At 40.5% G+C, this 22,009-nt stretch overlaps 1 protein-coding gene across 4 annotated transcripts in view; it reads right to left on the reverse strand.

Annotated features, from left to right (window-relative positions):
• The window catches only part of STK39 (serine/threonine kinase 39), a 324,725-nt gene that overhangs the window by 27,236 nt on the left and 275,480 nt on the right, over positions 1-22,009 (reverse strand). The window contains exon 18 of one of the 4 annotated variants that reach the window (XM_045033902.1): positions 14,418-14,503. The exons of the other annotated variants lie outside the window; for them this stretch is intronic. Coding sequence (XP_044889837.1) covers positions 14,418-14,503 — 86 coding nt within the window. The remainder of the gene's footprint in view (positions 1-14,417; positions 14,504-22,009) is intronic. 4 annotated transcript variants of the gene reach the window in all.

Here is a 22,009-nt window from a genome sequence, read left to right on the forward strand (position 1 = left end):
AAAGAAGACATCCGGATGGCCAACAGGCACATGAAAAGATGCTCAACATCACTCCTCATCAGGGAAATACAAATCAAAACCACACTGAGATACCACCTCATGCCAGTCAGAGTGGCTAAAATGAACAAATCAGGAGACTATAGATGCTGGAAAGGATGTGGAGAAATGGGAACCCTCTTGCACTCTTGGTGGGAATGCAAACTGGTGCAGCCACTCTGGAAAACAGTGTGGAGGTTCCTCAAAAAATTAAAAATAGATCTATCCTATGACCCAGTAAGAGCACTGCTAGGAATTTACCCCAGGGATACAGGAGTGCTGATGCATAGGGGCACTCGTACCCCAATGTTTATAGCAGCACTTTCAACAGTAGCCAAATCATGGGAAGTGCCTAAATGTCCATCAATTGATAAATGGATAAAGAAACTGTGGTTTATATACACAATTGAATACTACTTGGCAATGAGAAAGAATGAAGTATGGCCTTTTGCTGCAACATGGATGGAACTGGAGAATGTTATGCTAAGTGAAATAAGTCATACAGAGAAAGACAGATACCATATATTTTCACTCTTATGTGGATCCTGAGAAACTTAACAGAAGACCATGGGGGAAGGGAAGGAAAAAAAAAAAAGGTTAGAGAGGGAGAGAGCCAAACCATAAGAGACTCTTAAAAACTCTGAATAAACTAAGCGTTAATGAGGGGTAGGAGGGAAGGGTGATGAGCAGTGAGGAGGCCACCTGTTGGGATGAGCACTGGGTGTTGTATGCAAACCAATTTGACAATAAATTTGTCAATTTGACAACAGATTTAATATTAAACAAACAAACAAACAACCTAACCTTATACGTAACGGTGCAAGAAAAAGAACAACAAACAAAACTTAAAACTAGCAGAAGGAAGGAAATAATAGAAAAAAAACACAAATAAATGATATAGGAACAGCAACAACAAAAACAAAACAAAAACAAAAACAATAGAACAGATTGACGAAATCAGGAGCTGATTCTTTGAAAACATCAATGAGATTGATAAACTGCTAGACTGAGTCATCAAAAAAAAAAAAAATAAGAGAGAGTGAGAGAGAGAAAGGATTCAAATAAACAAAACCACTAGTGAAAAAGGAGAAATAATACCACAGAAATACAAACAATTTTAAGAGAACATTATGAAAACGTATATGCCCACAAATTGGACAACCTACTAGAAATGGATAAATTCCTAGAAACATATAAACTACCAAAAATAAAGCAGGAAGAAACAAAAAATTGAACAGACTGATTACCAGCAGTGAGATTAAATCAGCATTCAAAAACCTCCCAATAAACCAAAGTCCAGGATGAGACAACTTCACCAGTGAATTCTACCAAAAATTTAAAGAAGACTTAATACTTTTTCTTCTCAAACTATTCCAAAAAATAGAAGGAAGCTTCCAAATTCATTCTATGAATTCAATATCACCCTGATACCAAAACGAGATAAAGATACTACAAAAGAAGAGAATTACAGGCCAATAACTCTCATGGACATCAATGCAAAAATCCTCAACAAAATACTAGCAAACCAAATCCAACAATTAAAAAAAAAACAACAAAAACAAACATTCACCATGATCAAATGCAATTTATCCTCAAGATGGAAGAGTGGCTCAATATTCACAAATCAGTCAACATGATACATCACGCCAATAAGAGAAAGGATAAAAACTGTATGATCATTTCAATAGACAAAGACAAAGCATTTGACCAAAGTACATCATTCATTCATGATAATCGCTTTCAGCAAAGTAGGTTTAGAGGGAATATACCTCAACATAATAAAGGCGATACATGAAAGACCCACAGTGAAATTTATCCTCGATGGGGAAAAACTGAGAGCATTACCCCTAAGGTCAGGAACAAGAGAAGGACCCCACTCTCACCACTTTTATTCAACACAGTGCTGGAATTCCTAACCACAGCAATCAGACAAGAAGAAGAAATAAAAGGTACCCAACCTGGTAAGGAAGAAGGAAAACTTCCACTATTTGCAGATGACAGGATACTATGTATAGAAAACCCAAAAGACTCCCCAAAAAACTGCAGAACTGATAAATGAATTTAGTGAAATCACCGGACACAAAATCAATGTGCAGAAATCTGTTGCATTTCTATACACTAACAATGAAGCAGCAGAAAGAGGAATTATGAAAAAAATCCCATTTACAGCTGCACCAAAAATAGTAAGATGCCTAGGAATAAACCTAACAAAAGAGGTAAAAGACCTGTGCTCTGAAAACTATAAAACACTGATGAAATAAATTGAATGTGACACAAAGAAATGGAGAGATATTCCATGCATTCATGGACTGGACTGGAAGTAAACATTGTTAAAATGTCTATCCTATGCAAAGCAGTGTACAGATTTAATGCAATCCCTATCAAAACGTCAACAGTATTTTTCACAGAATGAGAACAAAAAAACCCTAAAATTTATATGGGACCACAAAAGACCCCGAATAGCCAAAAACACTTTTTCAAAAGAAAAGCCAAGCTGGAGGTATCACAGTTCCAGACTTCAAGTTATATTATAAAGCTGTAGTAATAAAAACAGTATGGTCCTGGCACAAAAATAGGTATGTAGATTAATGAACAGAGAACCCAGAAATAAACCCACAATTATATGGTCAAGTAATCTTCGACAAAGCAGGAAAGAATATCCACTGGGAAAAAGACAGTCTCTTCAACAAATGGTGTTGAAAAAACTGGTCAGCTACATGCTGGACCACTTTCTGAAAAATAGATTAAAGAATGGGGAGCCTGGGAGGCTCATTTGGCTAAGCGTCTGACTTCAGTTCAGGTCATGATCTCATGGTTTGTGATTTGGAGCCCCACATTGGGCTTCCTGATGTCAGCATAAACGCCACTTTGGTTCCTCTGTCTCCCTCTCTCTCTGCCCCTTCCCCACTCACGAGCATGCATGCACACGCTCTCTCACTCAAAAGTAATAAACATTTTTTAAAAAATGGACGAAAGATCTAGATGGGAGATCTGAGACCATAAAAATCCTAAAAGATGACGCAAGCAGTAATATTTCTGATATTGGCTTTAACATTTTTCCAGATATGTCTCCTAAAACAAGAGAAATAAAAGCAAAAATAAACTACTGGGACTATGTCAAAATAAAAAGGTTTTGCATAGTGAAGGAAACAACAAAACTAAAAGGCAACCTACTGAATGGGAGAAAGTATTTGCAAATGCTATATCTGATAAAAGCTTGGTATCCAAAATATATAAAGAACTTATAGAACTCAACACCCAAAACCCAAATAACCAAATGAAAAATGGGCAGAAGACATTGAACAGACATTTCTCCAAAGAAGACATCCAGGAGGCCAAAAGACAAATGAAAAGATGTTCATCATCACTCATCATCAGGGAAATGCAAATCAAAACCACAATAAGATATTACCTCACACCTGTCAGGATGACTAAAATCAAAAACACAAGAAACAGTAGGTGTTGGCAAGGATGTGGAGAAATGGGAACCCTCTTGCACTGCTGGTGGGAATGCCAACTGGTGCAGCCGCTGTGGAAAACAGTATGGAGGGTCCTTATAAAGTTAAAAATAGAACTACCCTATGATTCTAGTAATCACCCTACTGGGTATTTACCCAAAGAATACAAAAACATTAATTCAAAGGAATACATGCACCCCGATGTTTATGGCAACATTATGTACAATGCAAGCAGCCCAAGCATCCATTGATTAATGAATGGATAAAGAAGCTGTGGTATACATATACAATAGAATATTCCTCAGCCATAAAAAGAATGAAATCTTGTCATTTGCAACAACATGGATGGCGCTACAGAATATAATGCTAAGTGAAATTAGAGAAAGACAAATGCATATGCTTTCATTCATATGTGGGATTTAAGAACAAAACAAATAAGCATAGGAAAAAATAGAGAGAGAGATAAACCAAGAAACAGACTCTTATCTATAGAGAACAAACTGATGGCTGGTTACCAGAGGGGAAGTGGGGGTGGGTGGGAGGGATGAAACAGGTGATGGGGATTAAGGAGTGACTTGTGATGAGCACCAGGTGTTGTATGGAAGTGTTGAATCACTATAGTGTACACCTGAAACTAATATAACACTGTATGTTAACTATACTAGAATTAATCAGACACTGGCCATTCTGACATATTAAAAAAGAAAGTGCAAATGATAAATACAATATTAGAGGAAAAGGGGAAATCGAGTATATTATACACCATTTCCCTGTATTTCACCAAGCTAGATTAGTTAGATGGTAAGAAAAAGCAGTAGTTAGAAGAGATTTTAGGAATGTTACAGGTACCATAAGCAACCAGCCTTTGAGACAAAAATTTCAAAAAGACCTGAGTATTAGCATTATTTGTATCTAAAAAGAATGATGGGAAATAAAAAAACAATAAATTCGCTTGCCATTCTCCTTATGGCTCAGGGAAATTCCAGTTCTTTAGTATTATCTTGGCATAATGAGAAAATGTGAAACAGTTTGGAATGGCTAAACTGACAGGTATTGAATCTGTCCTTTAAAATATAATCATAGGGGTGCCTGGGTGGCTGGGGTGGTTGAGCGTCCAACTCTGGGTTTCGGCTCAGGTCATGATCTCACGGTTCCTGGGTTCCAGCCCTGTGTCCCACTCCACACTGACAGCACGGAGCCTGTTTGGGATTCTCTCTCTGCCCCTCCCTCCTCCCACATTCTGTCTTCTCTCTCTCAAAATAAATAACCTTAATCATAAAATTAATATGTTGGTCCTGAATTTCCTGTACTGTGTTTAAGGTAGATTTGTATGAACTGGACCACAGTGTGCTAATGGAAGGGTCCAATAATCATTATGTTACGATTGCTCATTTTGAAAGCAGTGAAGTGGTATAAACAATGAAATGGTAGCTTTATTTAGCTGGTGGAGATGGCATACCAGTATGTTTAGAGCTTAACTCCTCTTTAGCATGAAGATGAAGAAAGTAAAAAACTAAAAATACTGTGTGAAGAATGGCTCAACTTGAAAGTCAGGCTTGCCAAGCATATCCAACGTTCACCTGAGATGAAGGTAAGAATTTATTTGCTTTGGAAAAACAAAGAGGATTACTGCTTTGGGAGACACAGCTGTTAAAACGTGCTTGGGTTCTTCAAAAATAGGTGACTTAACCTGAAGTTTTTAGTCTTGAAACCCTCTAACTCGGAGGTAAAAGTTTGTACGCACATTTCCCGGGAGAGAGTGTGTGGCTATCACCAGATACTGAATGGGATCCTGTCCTGGATAACCTTAAATTGCTGTCCCAAATGCTTACTAACATCTCATTAATGTAAGCAACTTAGAGGTGGGCCTTTATTTTTATAACAGACTTACTGAAGTACAACTGCCATATAATAAACTGTACATATTTAAAGCATACAATTTAGTAAGTTCTTTAAGTTTATTTACTCATCTTTTATGAGAGAGAGTGTGTGTATGTGAGCAGGGGAGGAATAAAGAGAGAGGGGGAGAGAGAGAGTATCCTAAGTGATGCGGGCTCAAACTCAGGAACCATGAGATCATGACCTGAGCGGAAACCAATAGACACTTAACTAAGTCACGCTGACATCCCCAATGTGGTAAGTTCTGATACATGTATACACCAATGAAACCATTACCACAAACAATATAATGAGCATATCCCAAATATGCAAACATTTTCTCAGATCCTCTGTAATTCCCTCCACCTTCTCCTCTCCACTGCTCTCTTCCACTCTATCCAGGAAACCACTGATTTGTTTGTTGTCACTATAACTTACATTTTCTAAAATTTTATACAAATGGAGACATACGGTGTATACTTATCTCGTTTGACTTTTTTTTGATATACCATAATTCATTCCTTTTTAAAGTAAAAAAGGAATATTCTCTTGTATGGATATACCATAGTTTGTTTACATATTCTTCTCTTGATAGACATCTGGGTTGTTTCCAGGTTTTGTTGTTACAAATAAAGCAGTTATCAGCATTCATGTATAAATCTTTGTATAGACATGCATTGTCCTTCCACTTGGGTAGATACCTAGGAATAGAATGGCTGGCTCTTTTAAGAAATTACTGAAATGTTTTCTATGGCAAGTGTATCATTTTTACATTCCTACAAGCAGTGTGAGGGGGTTCCAGTTTCTCACACACTTGCCAACACTTGATTGTAATTTTAATTTACATTTCCTTGTGTCCTTCCAGGTGCCTATTTTGTGTAGTCTTTTTTAAAGTCACTTTCTAATAATTAAGGGTTTCTATAAATGCAGGTGTGATTTTTCTCTGTTAAGCAGAAGACTTTTTCTAAAAAGAACAAAAAAATCTTTGCTAAGGAACTACAGGTATTTCTTCATCCAAGATGTAAGCTTTTCAGATCTCCTGGTTCATCTAATAAATGATAAAAAAACACAACTATAGACGTCTCAGCTACAGCTTGAACAACATCAGTCTACATCTTGGAAGCTTCCTATCTATAGAGTTCAGAAACCTCAGCCCTACTAGAGATTTTTAAATGTGTAGATCATAAGTTTGAGTAGAATTAAAGAAGAGAAGGAAATGATCATATCATGGAAGGCAGACAAGGTAAGACATGGGAAATCCACCCAACTTTGATTTTTAGAGGTAAAAAGAAAAACCCGTCCAGGTCTTCACCGTTTACAACAAGAGGTCTTATTTAATTATGCTAGATGTCTAGATTCCAAGAGAGAAGTCTCACACCCACCAGCACACTCTAAAAAATATTAACAAGACTCTGTGTATATAAGGTAAGACATACTCTGGAATTTTAATGACAATCTCTCAAACATGGTTAAAAGAAGATTTCTGTGCAGCACGTACTACAAAGGGAGAAAACAGGACAGCTGTTCTCCATTGTATGTAGAAGACTAAAAACAACGTGTGTCTTCTTCAATGCCTATCCTCACTTGATCGAAAACAAAAACACTTATAGAAATAAGCTTTAACCTGTCTTACGACCTTGTCAAATCATTAAAATTCTAGAAAAGTTCTAATCAGTCAGAGGAAATACACCAAGGGAAATGAAACAATTCACAGAATCAACTTGTCCTTATTATCATTTTTGCTTCATCTTGATTTTTTTTATGTTTATTTTTGAGAGAGAGAGAGAGAGGGAGGGAGGGAGGGAGGGAGGGAGAAGGAGCACGAGCAGGGAAGGGGCAGAGAGAAAGGGAGACACAGAATCGGAAGCAGGCTCCAGGCTCTGAGCTGTCAGCACAGAGCCCGACGCGGGGCTAGAACTCACAGACCGCGAGATCATGACCTGAGGTGAAGTCGGACACTTAACCGACTGAGCCACCCATGTGTCCCTATCTTGATTTGTTTATAACCAGGTTTTCCAATAGTCACGTACTAATCAAACACACACAACTTGAGATTTAGCCTGGTGGCTTCTGGGCTGGGAAAAGCTTTGGAAAAGTTAAAATTAATGAGACAGTAAACACACCGATAAGAGGAATGCTACTTAAATTATGGGCCAATGCAGCCAACTGAGGCAGAGCCATCTGGCATAAGCACAAACTGGGAGAAACCTGAAGACTCCTAGCCTGGCATGCGGTGGCCTGCCTTCCAGACACACAGGTTTCTCACACATGTGGCCAGCCTGCACACAGGAAGAGAGCTGGGCTTCCGTTTACGTGATGTGCACCGCCCCAGAGGAGGACATCTATTTTATCTTCATTTCTTGAGTTATTTTCTTCTTTGTGGTATATATCCAAGGCATTGGAAGTAAGGGTTTAGTAGCCCGTGAGAGGTACAGACCAAGGTAGAACAATTCACTTCTTTAATAATAAGAAATCAAATCAAATCTATTCAAGGGTTGACTGGGACCTCACTCTAGGACTCTGCTGAAAGAATAAAGGACCTGCAATCTAATGCTATTTATAATACATAAAATAAACTTTGGAAAATCACCTTCCCTGTGCCTCAGACCAGTGAAATTCAAAGTAGTCAGCTGCCAAAATGTTTACCAGTCCACATGAGGTATGGAGTGTGCACCAGAACGTAAATTAATCACTGCTTCCTTCATTGATAGTCTTGTTATCCCCATTCCCCAAGCCCCTCAAGAAAAAATGATAGTTGAACTTCACAGTGTGCTTAATATTGGTTGATATCGTGGCACAAGCCAGTACATGGATCGCACTGAATAGGACTGCTCTGGACTGTTCCCAAAATAATACTAACCTGTCCCTTCCTTCCTCCACCATTCTTGATAGATTGGTTTGGATCAAGTCTAAGAAAACTGGTGTTACACAGTATCTCCAACCACAGGTAAGATATTTAAATGGCACTTTCTGCAGAAACTTCACAATCAATGGCAGAATAAAAGATGAATAGTAGGAATGTGGAAAAGAGCTTATGAAAGAAAGTTAAATACAGAACTTCATAAAGAAGCTTCTTGTCAAAGTGTCATATTCAATTTAACATTTGTTCTGTGTTTTTAATTTTTAACAAATCATTGTTAATTGTTGCATGAAAATAAGCTGGCATGAGTTTAGCAGACTTTGTACCTGCAGCTTTGATCTTATCTAGTAAATGTGAGACATTAATTACATTGAACAAAGGCCTCACTTTTATGCACGATTAAATCTGAAAGACCATCTCCATAATCCTCACCCTTATCCCACTGCCCAATTCCCCTTTCCCAATGCAAGGCAACTACACCTCTCTTTGAATGACAGCATGTGGAGCTTGCTGATAACATAAAGGGAGTGGCTAGGGACAGCTCACTGCTCTGATAATGGTGGCAGTAGGAGGAAGAGTCAATCTGATGCCCCTGTCAGAACTCTGAGACACCAGCTAGTTGTGCTAAGGTCCACTGGGCAGCCTGTAAAATGCAGAAAAAGCACAGCTGGTAGAGTCATTATAAAATCAGAGGTTAGGGACCATGAAATATGTGCAGAAATTAAAGGCTGACATAGACCAAAGAGAGGACAGTTTGAAATTCCTATTATACTGGTTCTGAGATGTGTTGATGGGATCAGTCTACAACTATGTATTTTTTTTTAATTTTTTTTTAATGTTTATTGATTTTTGAGACAGAGAGAGACAGAGCATGAACAGGGGTGGGTCAGAGAGAGAGAGGGAGACACAGAATATGAAACAGGCTCCAGGCTCTGAGCTGTCAGCACAGAGCCTGATGCGGGGCTCGAACCCACGAACTGCGAGATCATGACCTGAGGCGAAGTCGGACGCTCAACCGACTGAGCCACCCAGGCGCCCCTACAACTATGAGTTTTCTTATTTCGTAATCTTTTGTAAATTTTGCGTTAAACTATTTTGACACCAAAATGAGCTTTTAAAAAGTACATGTTTAATAAAAAATGAGGTCCTGATTTTCATTTTCCATAAAGCCACGGAACCTACGCACAGCGTCTGTCAAAGTTTACCACCCATCCAGGGGCTGTAGTTAGGTCACTGACTCCCAAGAATGCCGAGAGACACAAGTTGCCTGACAAAGCATAAGAACCTCTGTCAAGAGCTAGCAGTTACTTTTCAAAGGCTGTTTCCAGAAGGAAATGACTTGCCAGGCACAAATGCAGGAGGTATGTTTACATATCACCCTTTCAGGGATAGATTTCATCTTACACTCTCAAAAATGTCCTGGTTTACATGATAAATTGGTATGTCATCCTACTTCCCAAGCATCTAGACTGAGGCTCCTGGAAAATAGACCCCCCCAGCCTGTCACTTCCAGATTCCCAGCCAGTACCCAACACTGAGCCTAGCACTCAGTAGGTGCTAAATAAATTAACAAAGGAGAGATCTCCAAGTACCTGGTTAACAGGACTAGGAAGTAGTTTTTCAGAAGTTGATATTTACCCCCCAACAAAGATGAGAAAAACTAGAGCTGATTGGAGCAATGTAAGGCTTGTCTTTTCAGACCTCTGGCTTCCATTTTATGTTACCCACCCCATGCCAGAGGTGTAACCTCCTCGACCTTGTTAAATGCTTGAAAAACTCCTCCCCCTCTCCAACTGACCAAGGTAGCAGAAAGACAGAGACAAGGTCTTTTAGCTCAGCGTTGTACACCCAATACCCAGGATAGGGCGTGGCTCACAGAAGGTACACATAAATAATTATAGAACACATGAATGAGAATAAACTGGCAGCACATTTTGTCAAGGATGTTAATGTTAACTCTTCCAAGGAATCTGCAACTTGATCTCTCATTATGGATAGAAGGATAGATTTCATGGTAAAGAAATTTTAGGCAATTAGAAACTAGTGGAGGTGAAATTACTCTTCCTTATTGCAGAAGGAAGGGGTGCAGCCTCTCTTTGTCCCTAAAATTCAGTGAAACCAATGAGGAATACAGGCATTCAAGTGTACTTTCTCAGTACAGTACCTTGAACCTGAGACCCCTTTATCCCTCCCATCTGCACTAGGTCTCCAGAGGTAGGAAGCTGAGTATGTAGCCCTCACTCACGTAAGATTACCCCTTCAACCCTGACAACATGCCCTGGGTCTCCTCTCCCTAAATTACAATATGGGATTTAAACTATGTTCTTCTACCTTCCTGATTTCATCCCAACATGAAAACTCAAAGCCTCCTGGACTCTGCTGTTTCTAACCCTCCAGGAGTCTCAAAGGGGGTTGGGCAGTAGCACTGATTCAAAGATCCTTCACATGTATGTTTTATCATGAGAAAGTAGCCATGAGGAAACTGCAGAGAACTTGGGCCCTCTGTGTTGTGGGCCAATGGCTAGGGATATGGGGAAAGGGGATGGTATGTACAAGAAAAGCTGCTGCCTACTAAGACCCATGACTTTTGAAAGCAGGTGTGTGTTCTAATACGTGTGCATGCTTAGTTATTAAACAAATTCCTACAAAAGTGTGTACCATAAGCTGGTGTTACCATAGATGTTGGGGAGATACAAACACAAGTAATGTGCACCTTGCCTTGCCTGGTGTGTGGGCAGATTCATAACCCGATGATGACAGCAAGATCCCACAAATGTTGTTGGTGGGGTAGGAATAAGGTGTAAGTACAGCAAAGGCCTGGAGGGTGGTTCTGGGTAGGACTCCAGTTAGAGTGATACTTAATCCACATCTAGAAAGAAGAGTAGGGGTTTGTCAGCTGAATGGGAATGTTCCAGGAAGAGAAAGAGCATGTGAAAGACGGGAGCAGAGCAAGTCTGAGAGCACCATGGAGGGTCCAGCACGCAGCAGCGAGCCTAGAACAGAGGGACCACGGGAGATACAGGTGAGGAAGTTAGTAGAGGCTGATCATCGGGGCCTTGTCCACCAAAGAGGATGAGCTTTACCACCCAGGAAACGGGTTTAAAGTATTATACCAGTTAGTGATGTTGACTATACACACTGAAAAACATGATCATTGTTGTTGAAAGTTCGTGGAGAAAGAAATCTAAAATTCTGGTTTGGCTTTAGAAAAGCCAAAGTATTTTAACAGTCATATGAGATGTTGATTAGAACTGAACATATCATTAAATATGACTTGTTATGTTTTAAAAATGCAAAGATTTAAAATTTTTTTTAATGTTTTATTTATCTTTGAGAAAGAGAGAGAGAGATAGAGTATAAGTTGGGGAGGGGCAGAGACAGAGAGAGAGAGACACAAAATCCGAAGCAAGCTCCAGGCTCCGAGCTGTCAGCACAGAGCCTGATTTGGGGCTCGAACCCACAAACTGTGAGATCATGACCTGAGCTGAAGTCGGTTGCTTAACTGACTGAGCCACCCAGGCGCCCCTAAAATGCAAAGCTTTATATGTGTACAATCAGTATTTATAGTTACTGCCCATGTAAAATGACACTTTCATGCAGAATGTGAAAAAAATATTACTACAGTACATTGCCTGGGTTAAGACACATTAAAGGAGGAGTTAAAATACCTGACTTGTGTACTCTCACGCAGGCAGCCTCAGCTATTCTAAGATGCCGTGGTGCACGGGGTGTGGGCTTTATGCAACTAACCTTATATAGAGGAGCTCTTTTCCCCAGATGATTCGTTAATGAAGAAATCACTGTATCTTACTATATTAGTTACCCTAATTGAACAGATAAGAAACCTCGTATCAGCGAATTCATTTTTCTCTCCTGACATTGTTCTCTTCCCACCAGGGTAATGGAGAAGAAGAGCCACTATCGCAAAGAAGATAAAAACGACACTGGAAAAAACCAACTTCAGTGAAAGAACTTCCAAATTGATTTTTTTGTTTGTACATTTGTTTTACCAAAGCTGCATGAATAAAGTCAGCAGTGGAGAAGCAGCTTATAATGTGTCTTGAGGTTAGAAGGGAATCTGGGGGCTCCTGACTGCAGCCTTTCTTCTTCAGGAACAACTATCTGCACATCATTTAAGACCCGAGGAAGTTGTTTATCTTACATCTGAGAATGTCTATGGAAGAAGTTTCCATCTCTTCATGACCCATTTCCACAGTGCACCCTGCTACAACTTTATCACCTGCCAGGGCATCTTAATGAAACCACTAACCTTACTGAAGTCTTGGTGGATATGTGACATGAATTTAGGGGGAAAAGCAGTTCCCTAAATAGTAAAACACAGCCTCCAAGACTCCACATAGGCATTACTATCAATAGTAAACACTAGGGGCACCTGGGTGACTCTGTTGGTTAACCATCTGACTCTTAATTTCGGCTCAGGCCATAATCTCATGGTTTGTGGGTTCGGGCCCCACATCAGACTGTGCGCTGACAGTGCAGAGCCTGCTTGGGATTTTCTCTGTCCCTCTCTCTGCCCCTCCCCCGCTCATGTTCTCTTTCTCTCAAAATAAATAGAAACTTTTAACAAATAGTAAATACTAACTTACATGCTTTAGGGTATCAAAATAGTAATTCAGCACCTACTACATGTCATAAGAAGGTATTTTCAAGAAATAAATATCCTAGAAATTCAATAACTTTCAAACAACCTTACCTCTGAACTCTTAGCAGCCCAAGATTCACTGCTGTGATGGATCTGCACTTCTAGATTATTCATTAAATAAAACGCAGTATATTGAGATGGAAGGAAACATAGAGTATGCCAAAAATTTAGATCACAGTGTCCACAGTCATAGCTTCTCTAAGTCTTTCTGCTGCTACTATTTCTCTCGATTGGAACTCACCAGTTGCATGTGCCTTGGCCAGCACCATCACCCCGCACAATAAACTGAATTATTAGGAATTCCAGTCCTAATCCCCTATTTGGAAGGGGAAAGCAGAGGCCATCTTAAATGTATACTTTAAGAGCCTTGCCCCTCAGGCCAGACACAGTCTAGGTAATTATGAAAAAGGTATTTTTTGTTGTCATTGTCAGAAGTTATTAGGAGAATGGCAGGAGAAATAAGAGAGTCTGCAGTGAGGATGTGCTGGGTCTCCAAGGACTGGGTGGTGCGGGGAATCAATTCATTCTTATGCTTAAAAATAGCAACCAAGGCAATCCAGGGAACAACTACTATAATTTTTGCTTTGGTCCTTGCAACAATACTAGACTTTCTGAATGAGAAGATTACCAAACTTTCAGAAATGTTCTGTACTTATAAAGGGGTCAGATATCACAAGTTCCTTGCAAGTGCATTCAACACAATAAAACTATTTGAATTTCAGATTTCCATTCCCTCCCTAATAGAGAAGATACCAATTTGCTGTATTTCAGCCTTTAGACGCCTGAGCACAAGTGGACTTAGTCTTTTTTCTACAGGTAGCAGATAAAAAATAAGTGGCATAGATGTTTATGCGGAATAAAGAACAGAAGGAGACAAAACACTTCTGGCCAGGGAACAGACAAGAAAGGAACAACGTGAGGTCATTATGAGGCACAGGTAGTTTGCCATCCATGAAAACAAAGTGGTTGACTATCTTAGGGAAGGGAGCTGTTCGTAGAAGGATGTGGAAAAGGGGCTCATGGCATGTGCAGTAATGAGATCGAGGACCAAGAGGAGTCACAGGCAATCAAAATCTAGAAGAGGAGCCAGGAAAGAGATGCTGACTTGGGGATGATCATCAATAATGCACTGAGGGATAAAAATCAGAAGAATGTTTGACAGCAGTGAAAGGGCAAACAAGACTGTGGGCTGTATGCGTAGCCTCAGAGAGAACGAGGCAGTGCTGCTTATTCCAAAGCTATTTAAGGCAGCAAGAAGATCTCATTAACTCTGGAAAGATCTGGCTTTTCCTACCCAATGGAAGAAATTGAGTGATAAGCTGCAAGTTGCAACTGAAGTTGATTCCTGATTCAAAAAACCAGGAACAAGCAAGGACAATGCAGCTCCTGGCCGCACTGCTGTTCCAGGACTAGACTAACGCCCTCCCTCCCCTCCCCTGCCCTCCTGTGGCCCCTTCCCCTTTGCCAGATTTATCGTAATCCTGTACTTTTAGGGTGTTAAGGAGAGGATTAGCAGACTTACATTAGCCAGCTGTGAGAAGGGCAAGGATGTAAACTTGGTAATAGCATCACTCCTCTTCATAGAAACGTCTATGGCAGCAGAGTTAACTATGGAAGGTTGTAGAGCATTTATGAGAAAAATGAAGATATGCTATTTCCCAGGTGAAAGGTAAATGATCACTGTCTTTTACTGATGTGCCTTGTTCATGGCTGTCCAATCATTTAATAAAAGAGACCATTAAGGAGATGGTCCCAGGAATTCCACTCAGATCCTAGGGTGGCATGGCAGAGGGTAACCCCCTTAGGGGAGGTCCTGATGTTTTCACAAAGATCAGTCTGTATAAAGTCACCCAGGGAATAGTGACACTTCCAAATAACCCCCAAATAATCATGTCTTTCTGCGTTCCTCTAAATTAAAGATTTTAATTTCACTGACTTATAATGACCACTGGTGGCCCAAGTCCTTGGGTTGGCAGTTCTGCATTTTGACTTTGAAAAATTCTGCCAACGACAACAGTGAAATTGTTACTTTTGGATAAATAAAACTATTAATAGTTAATGATAACATATTTACGGAGACTTACCATGCTCTATATGTATCTATACATATCATGCTCTATGCTTAGAAGCCTCATAGTCACCCTCTGAGGTTGGAACTAGCATCCGCCCCGTTTTACAGAGGAAACTGAGGCACAGAGAGAGGAAGTACCTTGCTCAAAATGACACAGCTTGGAAGGGGCTGAGACAGGATCTGAACAAGGCAGGTTCGCTCACCAGAACTTGTATGCGTAACCACAGTGCATGCTGCCTCCCAGATTTCCACCATCTTAAAACAGACTTACTATTTTAAGGCAGGTACTTAAAAATAAAAACCAGGATCTAAGAGGCAATACTGGTGCCCCTCACATATGGGGTCCTCTCCCCTACATCAAAGAGCTGTCGCCAGTGTGGCTTCTATCTTGCCTAAAAGGTATTTTTGCTCCTGCAAGGCAGTCATGAGGCCTGTATGGCGATCTCCTTGGGGACCTGAACAGCGAGCCAAGAGAGGAAGTGCAACACTATCAAAAAGCCCTCCATGTTCTCCAGCATGACCATTTTAGAAAAATTAGGGCTGATATGACCCAAAATACAATACCATCATCTTTTTATCTTAGTGCCTTTCAGCTACGATTTTTTAGACACCTCAACTATTCAAAAACTTGATAGCTAGTCCCAGTTAAAGCTGTGGAAAGGTGAAGCTGCTCTGAGGATTACTTTGTTGTTGATGCTTCTACATCTTATTTCCTGCTTTAAGGGAAAAAGCAAAAACAAAACACTTTCTTCCTTAGATGGTTTCCCCTTGTTAACATAAGGAGAAAGAAATATACTGCTGGAGTAGAAGACAGTGATGGAACAGATTTAGTTTATATTCAATGATGACTTTAGAAACCCACATGTAAAATTCTTGACTGAAAGAGTATGTTTAAAACCACCTAGGGGTGCCTGGGTGGCTCAGTAGGTTAAGCGTCCAACTTTGGCTCAGGTCTTGATCTCGCAGTTTGTGAGTTCAAGCCCCACACTGGGCTCTGTGCTGACAGCTCAGAGCCCGGAGCCTGCTTCGGATTCTGTGTGCGTGTCTCTCTCTCTCTCTCTCTCTCTCTCTCTCTCTGCCCCTCCCTCACTTGTGCTCTGTCTCTGTCTCTCAATAATAAAGAAACGTTAAAAAAAAAATTTTAAACCACCTAAAAAAAACTATGGTATTGGGTATACTCGGAAGACTGCCTCTAGCAGGAGAAGGGGTGAGAAGATGGGCAGCTTAACTGCCTCCTTATGCTTTGTGTGAGGGTGAAGGGCAGCTACGGTGGTAAATAGGGAACAATCAATGACCTACGGCTTTAATCGAGAGCAGTGTTGAAGACACTTGCCACCTCCTGCCCAGAGTGCTCAGCCCCCACACACCAAGGGGAGCAGCACTCCCAGCTGTTACTTTTTTCCTCAGTAATGACATCTGTTAGCTGATACAGCTGACACTGGGCTAGGGAGGGTTGAAGAGTGTGAGCAATGTTCCGTCACTTGTCAGCTACAAGGAATGGCCACCTTGATCATCCCCAAACAATAGAGCTAGTCATTCCTCAAAACAAGGAATAAAAAATTATGCGGTGAGGGGCAGCTGGGTGGCTCAGTTGGTTAAGCGTCTGATTCTTGATTTCAGCTGTCATGATCTCACGGTTCGTCAGATCAGCTGAGTGGGGCTCCGTGCTGACAGCATGGAGCCTGCTTGGGGTTCTCTCTTCCCCTCTCCTGCTTGTGCTCTTTCTCTGTCACTCAAAATAAATAAATAAACTTAAAAAAGAATCTGTGGTGAATGTGGGACCATACATGTGATTTTAAAAGTAATAGCATCAGAGAGTTGATCTTTATGGGCAACTCATCACATCGACTGTCCTATGTAGCTATTCTCAGGTGGGACTCCCTCTGCTACCCAATACATTGCTATCCACTGTCCCTGAAGAACCAGCAGTAGTAGGGATTTAATTCCATTTTTAAAAATTTTTTTTGTTTATTTATCCTTGAGAGAGAAAAGAGCACGCATAGGGGAGGAGCAGAGAGGGAGGGAGGGAGGGAGGGAGGGAGGGAGGGAGACAGAGTATTGGAAGCAGGCTCCAGGCTCTGAGCTGTCAGCACAGAACTTGACATGGGGCTCAAACCCATGAATCACGAGAGCATGACCTGAGCTGAAGTAACTGAGCCACCCAGGTGCCCCCTATTTGATTTTTACGCAAGAACAAGAACAAACAAAATCAAGATGCTAAATATTCAACCAATACTGGAAGAGTGGTGATAAACTGGACGCCTAGGAGGTCCTGGTGAGGACGGCCAGACAGCAGTGGGTGATGGAAGTAATGAGACCAAGGTGACGATTTGGACTCTAAGTGCAGAACAATTACTCAAGAAATTTAAAAAGGAGACAGTTTTTAAGTTGACAACCCTATTTAAATATTCAGCAACAGGTATGTTTTTCTAGGGGAGCAAAAATGAAACACTTAGTTGAAATGAGTATCATTTACATCATATATATTATAGTCAGGGTATTTTTTAAATTGCAGGAAATTCTGAACTAAAAAAAGGAAACACATCAATCATCCATCGGAAGTATACCTAAATACACAAGGTGTTAAGCAACAGGAAAATCATGATTAAATTTGTCCACCCAGATTGCATTTGTGAACTTATTTTTAAACATGGTGAAGGTAGATTAAAGTTTCCAGCTGCTGTTAAGAACAGAACTTGATGTGTGATATAATACCAGGGCTAACTGAGAGGAAGCAATAGGTTAAAAGCTTAGGAAGAAATCAGAAACACAGTTACACACCAAGTAAATGGTTGCTAGAAACTAAATTAAAAAAAAATTCCTCATCCTACAGATAGTTCACCAAGGTAAAAATGTAGCCAAGAACACAAATAAAGGAACACAATTATATTTCTTCACAAAACCACCTTATCAAAGATGCAGCTGCCTGAGAGAATTAGAGAGGGACAGAAGAGTCTGCGGTGGCCTGACATTTGCTACGCAGGGTCTCACAGGACAAATGAGGAGCCCTGTTCACAACCGAGTGACATTTTGGCAAGTCTATGCAGAGGATTTATTTCTAACTGGCTGCAGGTCAGTTAAATATATATTTTTTCCATTTCCAAAAAGAATCTGCCAGAGACCCACAGTCTGCTGTTCAAACATACATTCAATTCTTACTTAAGCAAAATGTGAAATTTGGCACTGCTCTGGACGAGATACTGGCATTAGGCTCTTAATGAGAAATGGGGAGATGAAAATGATGAATTCATTCTTGCCTGGGTAATGTAGTAAGAAACGACCGCATTCCGGCTTCTGGTTTCTGAGATGTAATTCTGGAAGGCAGACACCTCTGGAATGCCCATCCTGCTTAGTCTATAAATCTGAACCGTACAAAGGCAGACCCCCAATTTTTACTGCCAACACATGCCAGTGATGTGATGAAGACCAACGAGACCCAACAGCACCAAGAACCTCACATATTTTTATAGGATGTAGAATGGTATGTGTAAAGTTAATTTGATCATTCATTTGACAAATATTTATTGGATATCTACTAGGCACCCAGTATCATCCTATTCTTCCATTTGAGTGCTCTGGGATAGATCAGTCAACAAAGCAGATAAAAAAAAACAAAAAAAAAACAAACAAAAAAAAACCCTGGTGTGGAGCTTAGTCCAGTGATTAGTGAACTCACTCAACAAAGCCACTGAATGACCAGCATTTCCCGGAAATCACATTTTACCAGGCACGGCCACCCACGGTGCTCAGAGTCCAAAGTGGCAATGACCTATTAGAAACTTGGATTTCAAGGGGTTGCCATGGTGAAATGGGACAGACTAGCTTCAATTTTAAGGACAATTCAGATTACCTAGTTGGGTAAAGGAACAAACATTTACTATACAGAATGCTTAGTAGTTGTTATAAACACTTTTCAAACCTTGCTAGACTGCAAAATCCTATTAATTATAAAAAAAATGTTATAATGGCCAACTAAGTCACTACTAAGGGAACATGAGTGTTTCTTCCAACTTAACACACTTCCCCAAAGATGGGACTTCCCATGATAAACATCTAAATCAGAAACACTAAGCCAAGGGCAGAACATCACTTGGAAGTTGTGTGTCTGGTCTGAGATTGTCCTTAGTGTTGGAATATTCAGCCCTGGGCAGTACCCTGGTGTGTGGAACAGGCTACAGGAACGGGTGGGGGGCGGGCAGGGAAGGAGTAATAATCTGCTTAAAAAGATGTAAGGAGACGTGTGTTATAGCTTTAAAGTGGGTTTGTCTGATGGGGGTGGAAGAGGTCTTGGAGTGAGGTCAAAACTATAATCCCCAAAAGCAATAACGGGATGTTAGGATGGTATCGTAATCATCTTTGAGCGAGAATACTGTGTGTTGCTGCTGCTCCTGCTGCTTTATTAGTCATCTGAATACAGTGTGCTCTGTTAATGCTGAGGTCTTGCACATTAGGTGGGGACCACACACTGACGGAGTTTGGCATTAATGGGCAAGATCAAGAAAGTATTAATAAGTGACCAGGGAATCTGCCTAGGAGATGGGAGTATCGGCAGGACTGACCGTCACTGTGGGTGTTCTTAATTGGGGTGCTCGTGTGGGCACCCAAGCCGCAACTGACCAAGGGCCTGGCTCCCTAAGGATTCTGAGTTTCCTCTGCTATCCAGTGTCAACCCTCACGGGTGTGTGTAGCTCCTCCTCCCTCACGGGAAACAGGTTAGGACTTTATGTTCTACTGGCCTGGTATTAAACTTTTCCAAAACTGGACTATTAAGTGCACGCTGAATTCTTCTGGTCCAAGGCCTTGTCTGAGGACGCTGGTGATTTCCAATGAGTTGTAAGGGAAAGGGAGTCTTTAAAAAGCTGCAGACGCCTTATATCACTAGCCTGATCAAAGAGGGAACAATCATGCTTGTGTTCTGCTTAGAAAAATAATCTTTAACTTTATCTGGGTCTGCAGAGATGGCATGATATTTATGAAGGAAGACAACAGGATGGCATCAGTTAGCACTGATGCACTCTACAGGGGTTGGAAACTCACAAATCTTCAGGGGCCAGGGAGATAATATAAATCAGTCACAGAGGAGGGGGCAGAATTTTTTCCATTTAGGATTTCATGCCCAATTGTTTTCAGATCTGGTTTTTCTAAGACAAGCCAAAACTGGATTCTTATGTCAGCTCTCTCATTTTTTAAATGTTGGCAACTAATTCCAAAATTTAAAAACACTGCCCAAGCCAAACAAGATACATCTGTAGGCAAGATCCAAACCTTGGGCCAGAAGGATGCAACTTCGGCACTATAAGCAAAGCACTGAAGGAACTGTCAGGAATTGGAGTCAGAGCAGAAAAAAAAAGAGGATGTGGGATCAGTTATTGACTAAATTGTGGTTCAGAGGCTTTGCGGTAAAAACTTAAAGCTCAACAGATTTCAATTTTGGTATGCCAACAGAGGAAAAGAATTCCACAGGCACAGAGACATTCAATTAAGACTGTCTAGGTTCATTTCCTCAAGAAATGTGATTAAATTAAGGCTTGAGATCGAAAATGTAGACTGAAGTCATTTTAAAAACCAGTTTTTCAGTTTGGGAATTTATTTTTTAACATATTCAAACAAAAGGAGTCATGGCATAAAGTCAGGGGAAAGTCTATAATACATAATTAAGGTTGAATTTTGCATACCAAGTGTAGTTAAGAGAACAGAACAAAACAATACAATCAGCAATGAGGCACCAAGAGTGTACTAACTTTAAAAGACGGTTTGTCTAGGGGTGTCTTGGGTGACTCCTTCTGTTGAGTGTCGGACTCTTGATTTCAACTCAGGTCATGATCTCACAGTCTGTGAGTTCAAGACCCCCACAGGGCTCTGTGCTGACAGCTCAGAGTCTGAAGTCTGCTTTGGATTCCGTGTCTCCCTCTCTCTCTGCCCCTCCCCCGCTCACACTGTGTCCCTCTCTCAAAGATAAACATTTAAAAAAATGTTTTAAGAAAGAGGGTTTGTCTATTAAAAACAAACCTATGTAGCACACCAAATAAAGGTGCAGAAACAAAGTAGATTTTGTTCTTCTGTCAAGTATGGGATGCTCACCAATTATGAGCAAAAATGAAGGTGCATTTTGCTTTTTACTCCTCTTTAATATTCCTCTTTTGAAATTGGTCTGTAAACAGCACATCTAAATAGCACATTTGAAAGAATGTTACACTACCATGGCATAACCTGAAAACAGCAAGTATTCTGAAGACCCTTCTATTTCTAGAATGTAGACGACTTGAAAAGATGATGTAAGACTATCTAACAAGATTATTATGGGGCCAGCAGTGATTATGGTGGCTGATGCCCCACAGTGGGTTCATGGAAATCTCAGCCCCCATCCCCATTAGGTCTGTTTAGGGACGTGAGTGACAAAGGCGGCTTCCACAAGAGAAACTTTCTTGCTCCTTAGAAAGGACCACAAAAAGCCAAATGTGGATTAGGAAACATGCAGCACTGTCTGCCACTGGAAGCCTCTTAGGACAATGAAGGGATGAGCTGTGGCGTAACGTCAAATCTGGGGCACCTGGGCTAAGAGAACCTGGGCTAAGATTCTGGCCTTGGCCGATACCGCGGGGATGCTGAACAACCCTGAAACCCCCCCTTTCCTCTGGATTTCCAGTTCTATGCACTAAAGTTCTTGTTTAAGCCATTTTAACTATTTTCTCTTACTTGTAGCTTAAATGATTCCAATTGAAAAATATGTTCTTCCAGAGAAATTAAATTCTTCAAAACATTAAGAGTCAATTTTTACCCAGTGGGTGTGGTTCTCTGATAGGCACTGATTGTGTTCATACAAAAACATACTGGACTACAAAGAAAGATTTCTTCTCTCTCAGAAGTTTCTTAAAATACCACAATCTGCTAGGAATAGTATATTTAATTTGGTAATGAATGTTAATAGGCTACATACAAACGAAGCCATTTTTACAATTCTGTCCAAAGGACATTCCTTTGGAGTCTCCCCAAAGGAAAACTTCATTTGCCAATCTGGAATACGGTCTTAAACCAGGGAACAG

Source organism: Felis catus, chromosome C1 (assembly GCF_018350175.1).
Source record: "Felis catus isolate Fca126 chromosome C1, F.catus_Fca126_mat1.0, whole genome shotgun sequence".
Classification (NCBI taxonomy): Eukaryota; Metazoa; Chordata; class Mammalia; order Carnivora; family Felidae; genus Felis; species Felis catus.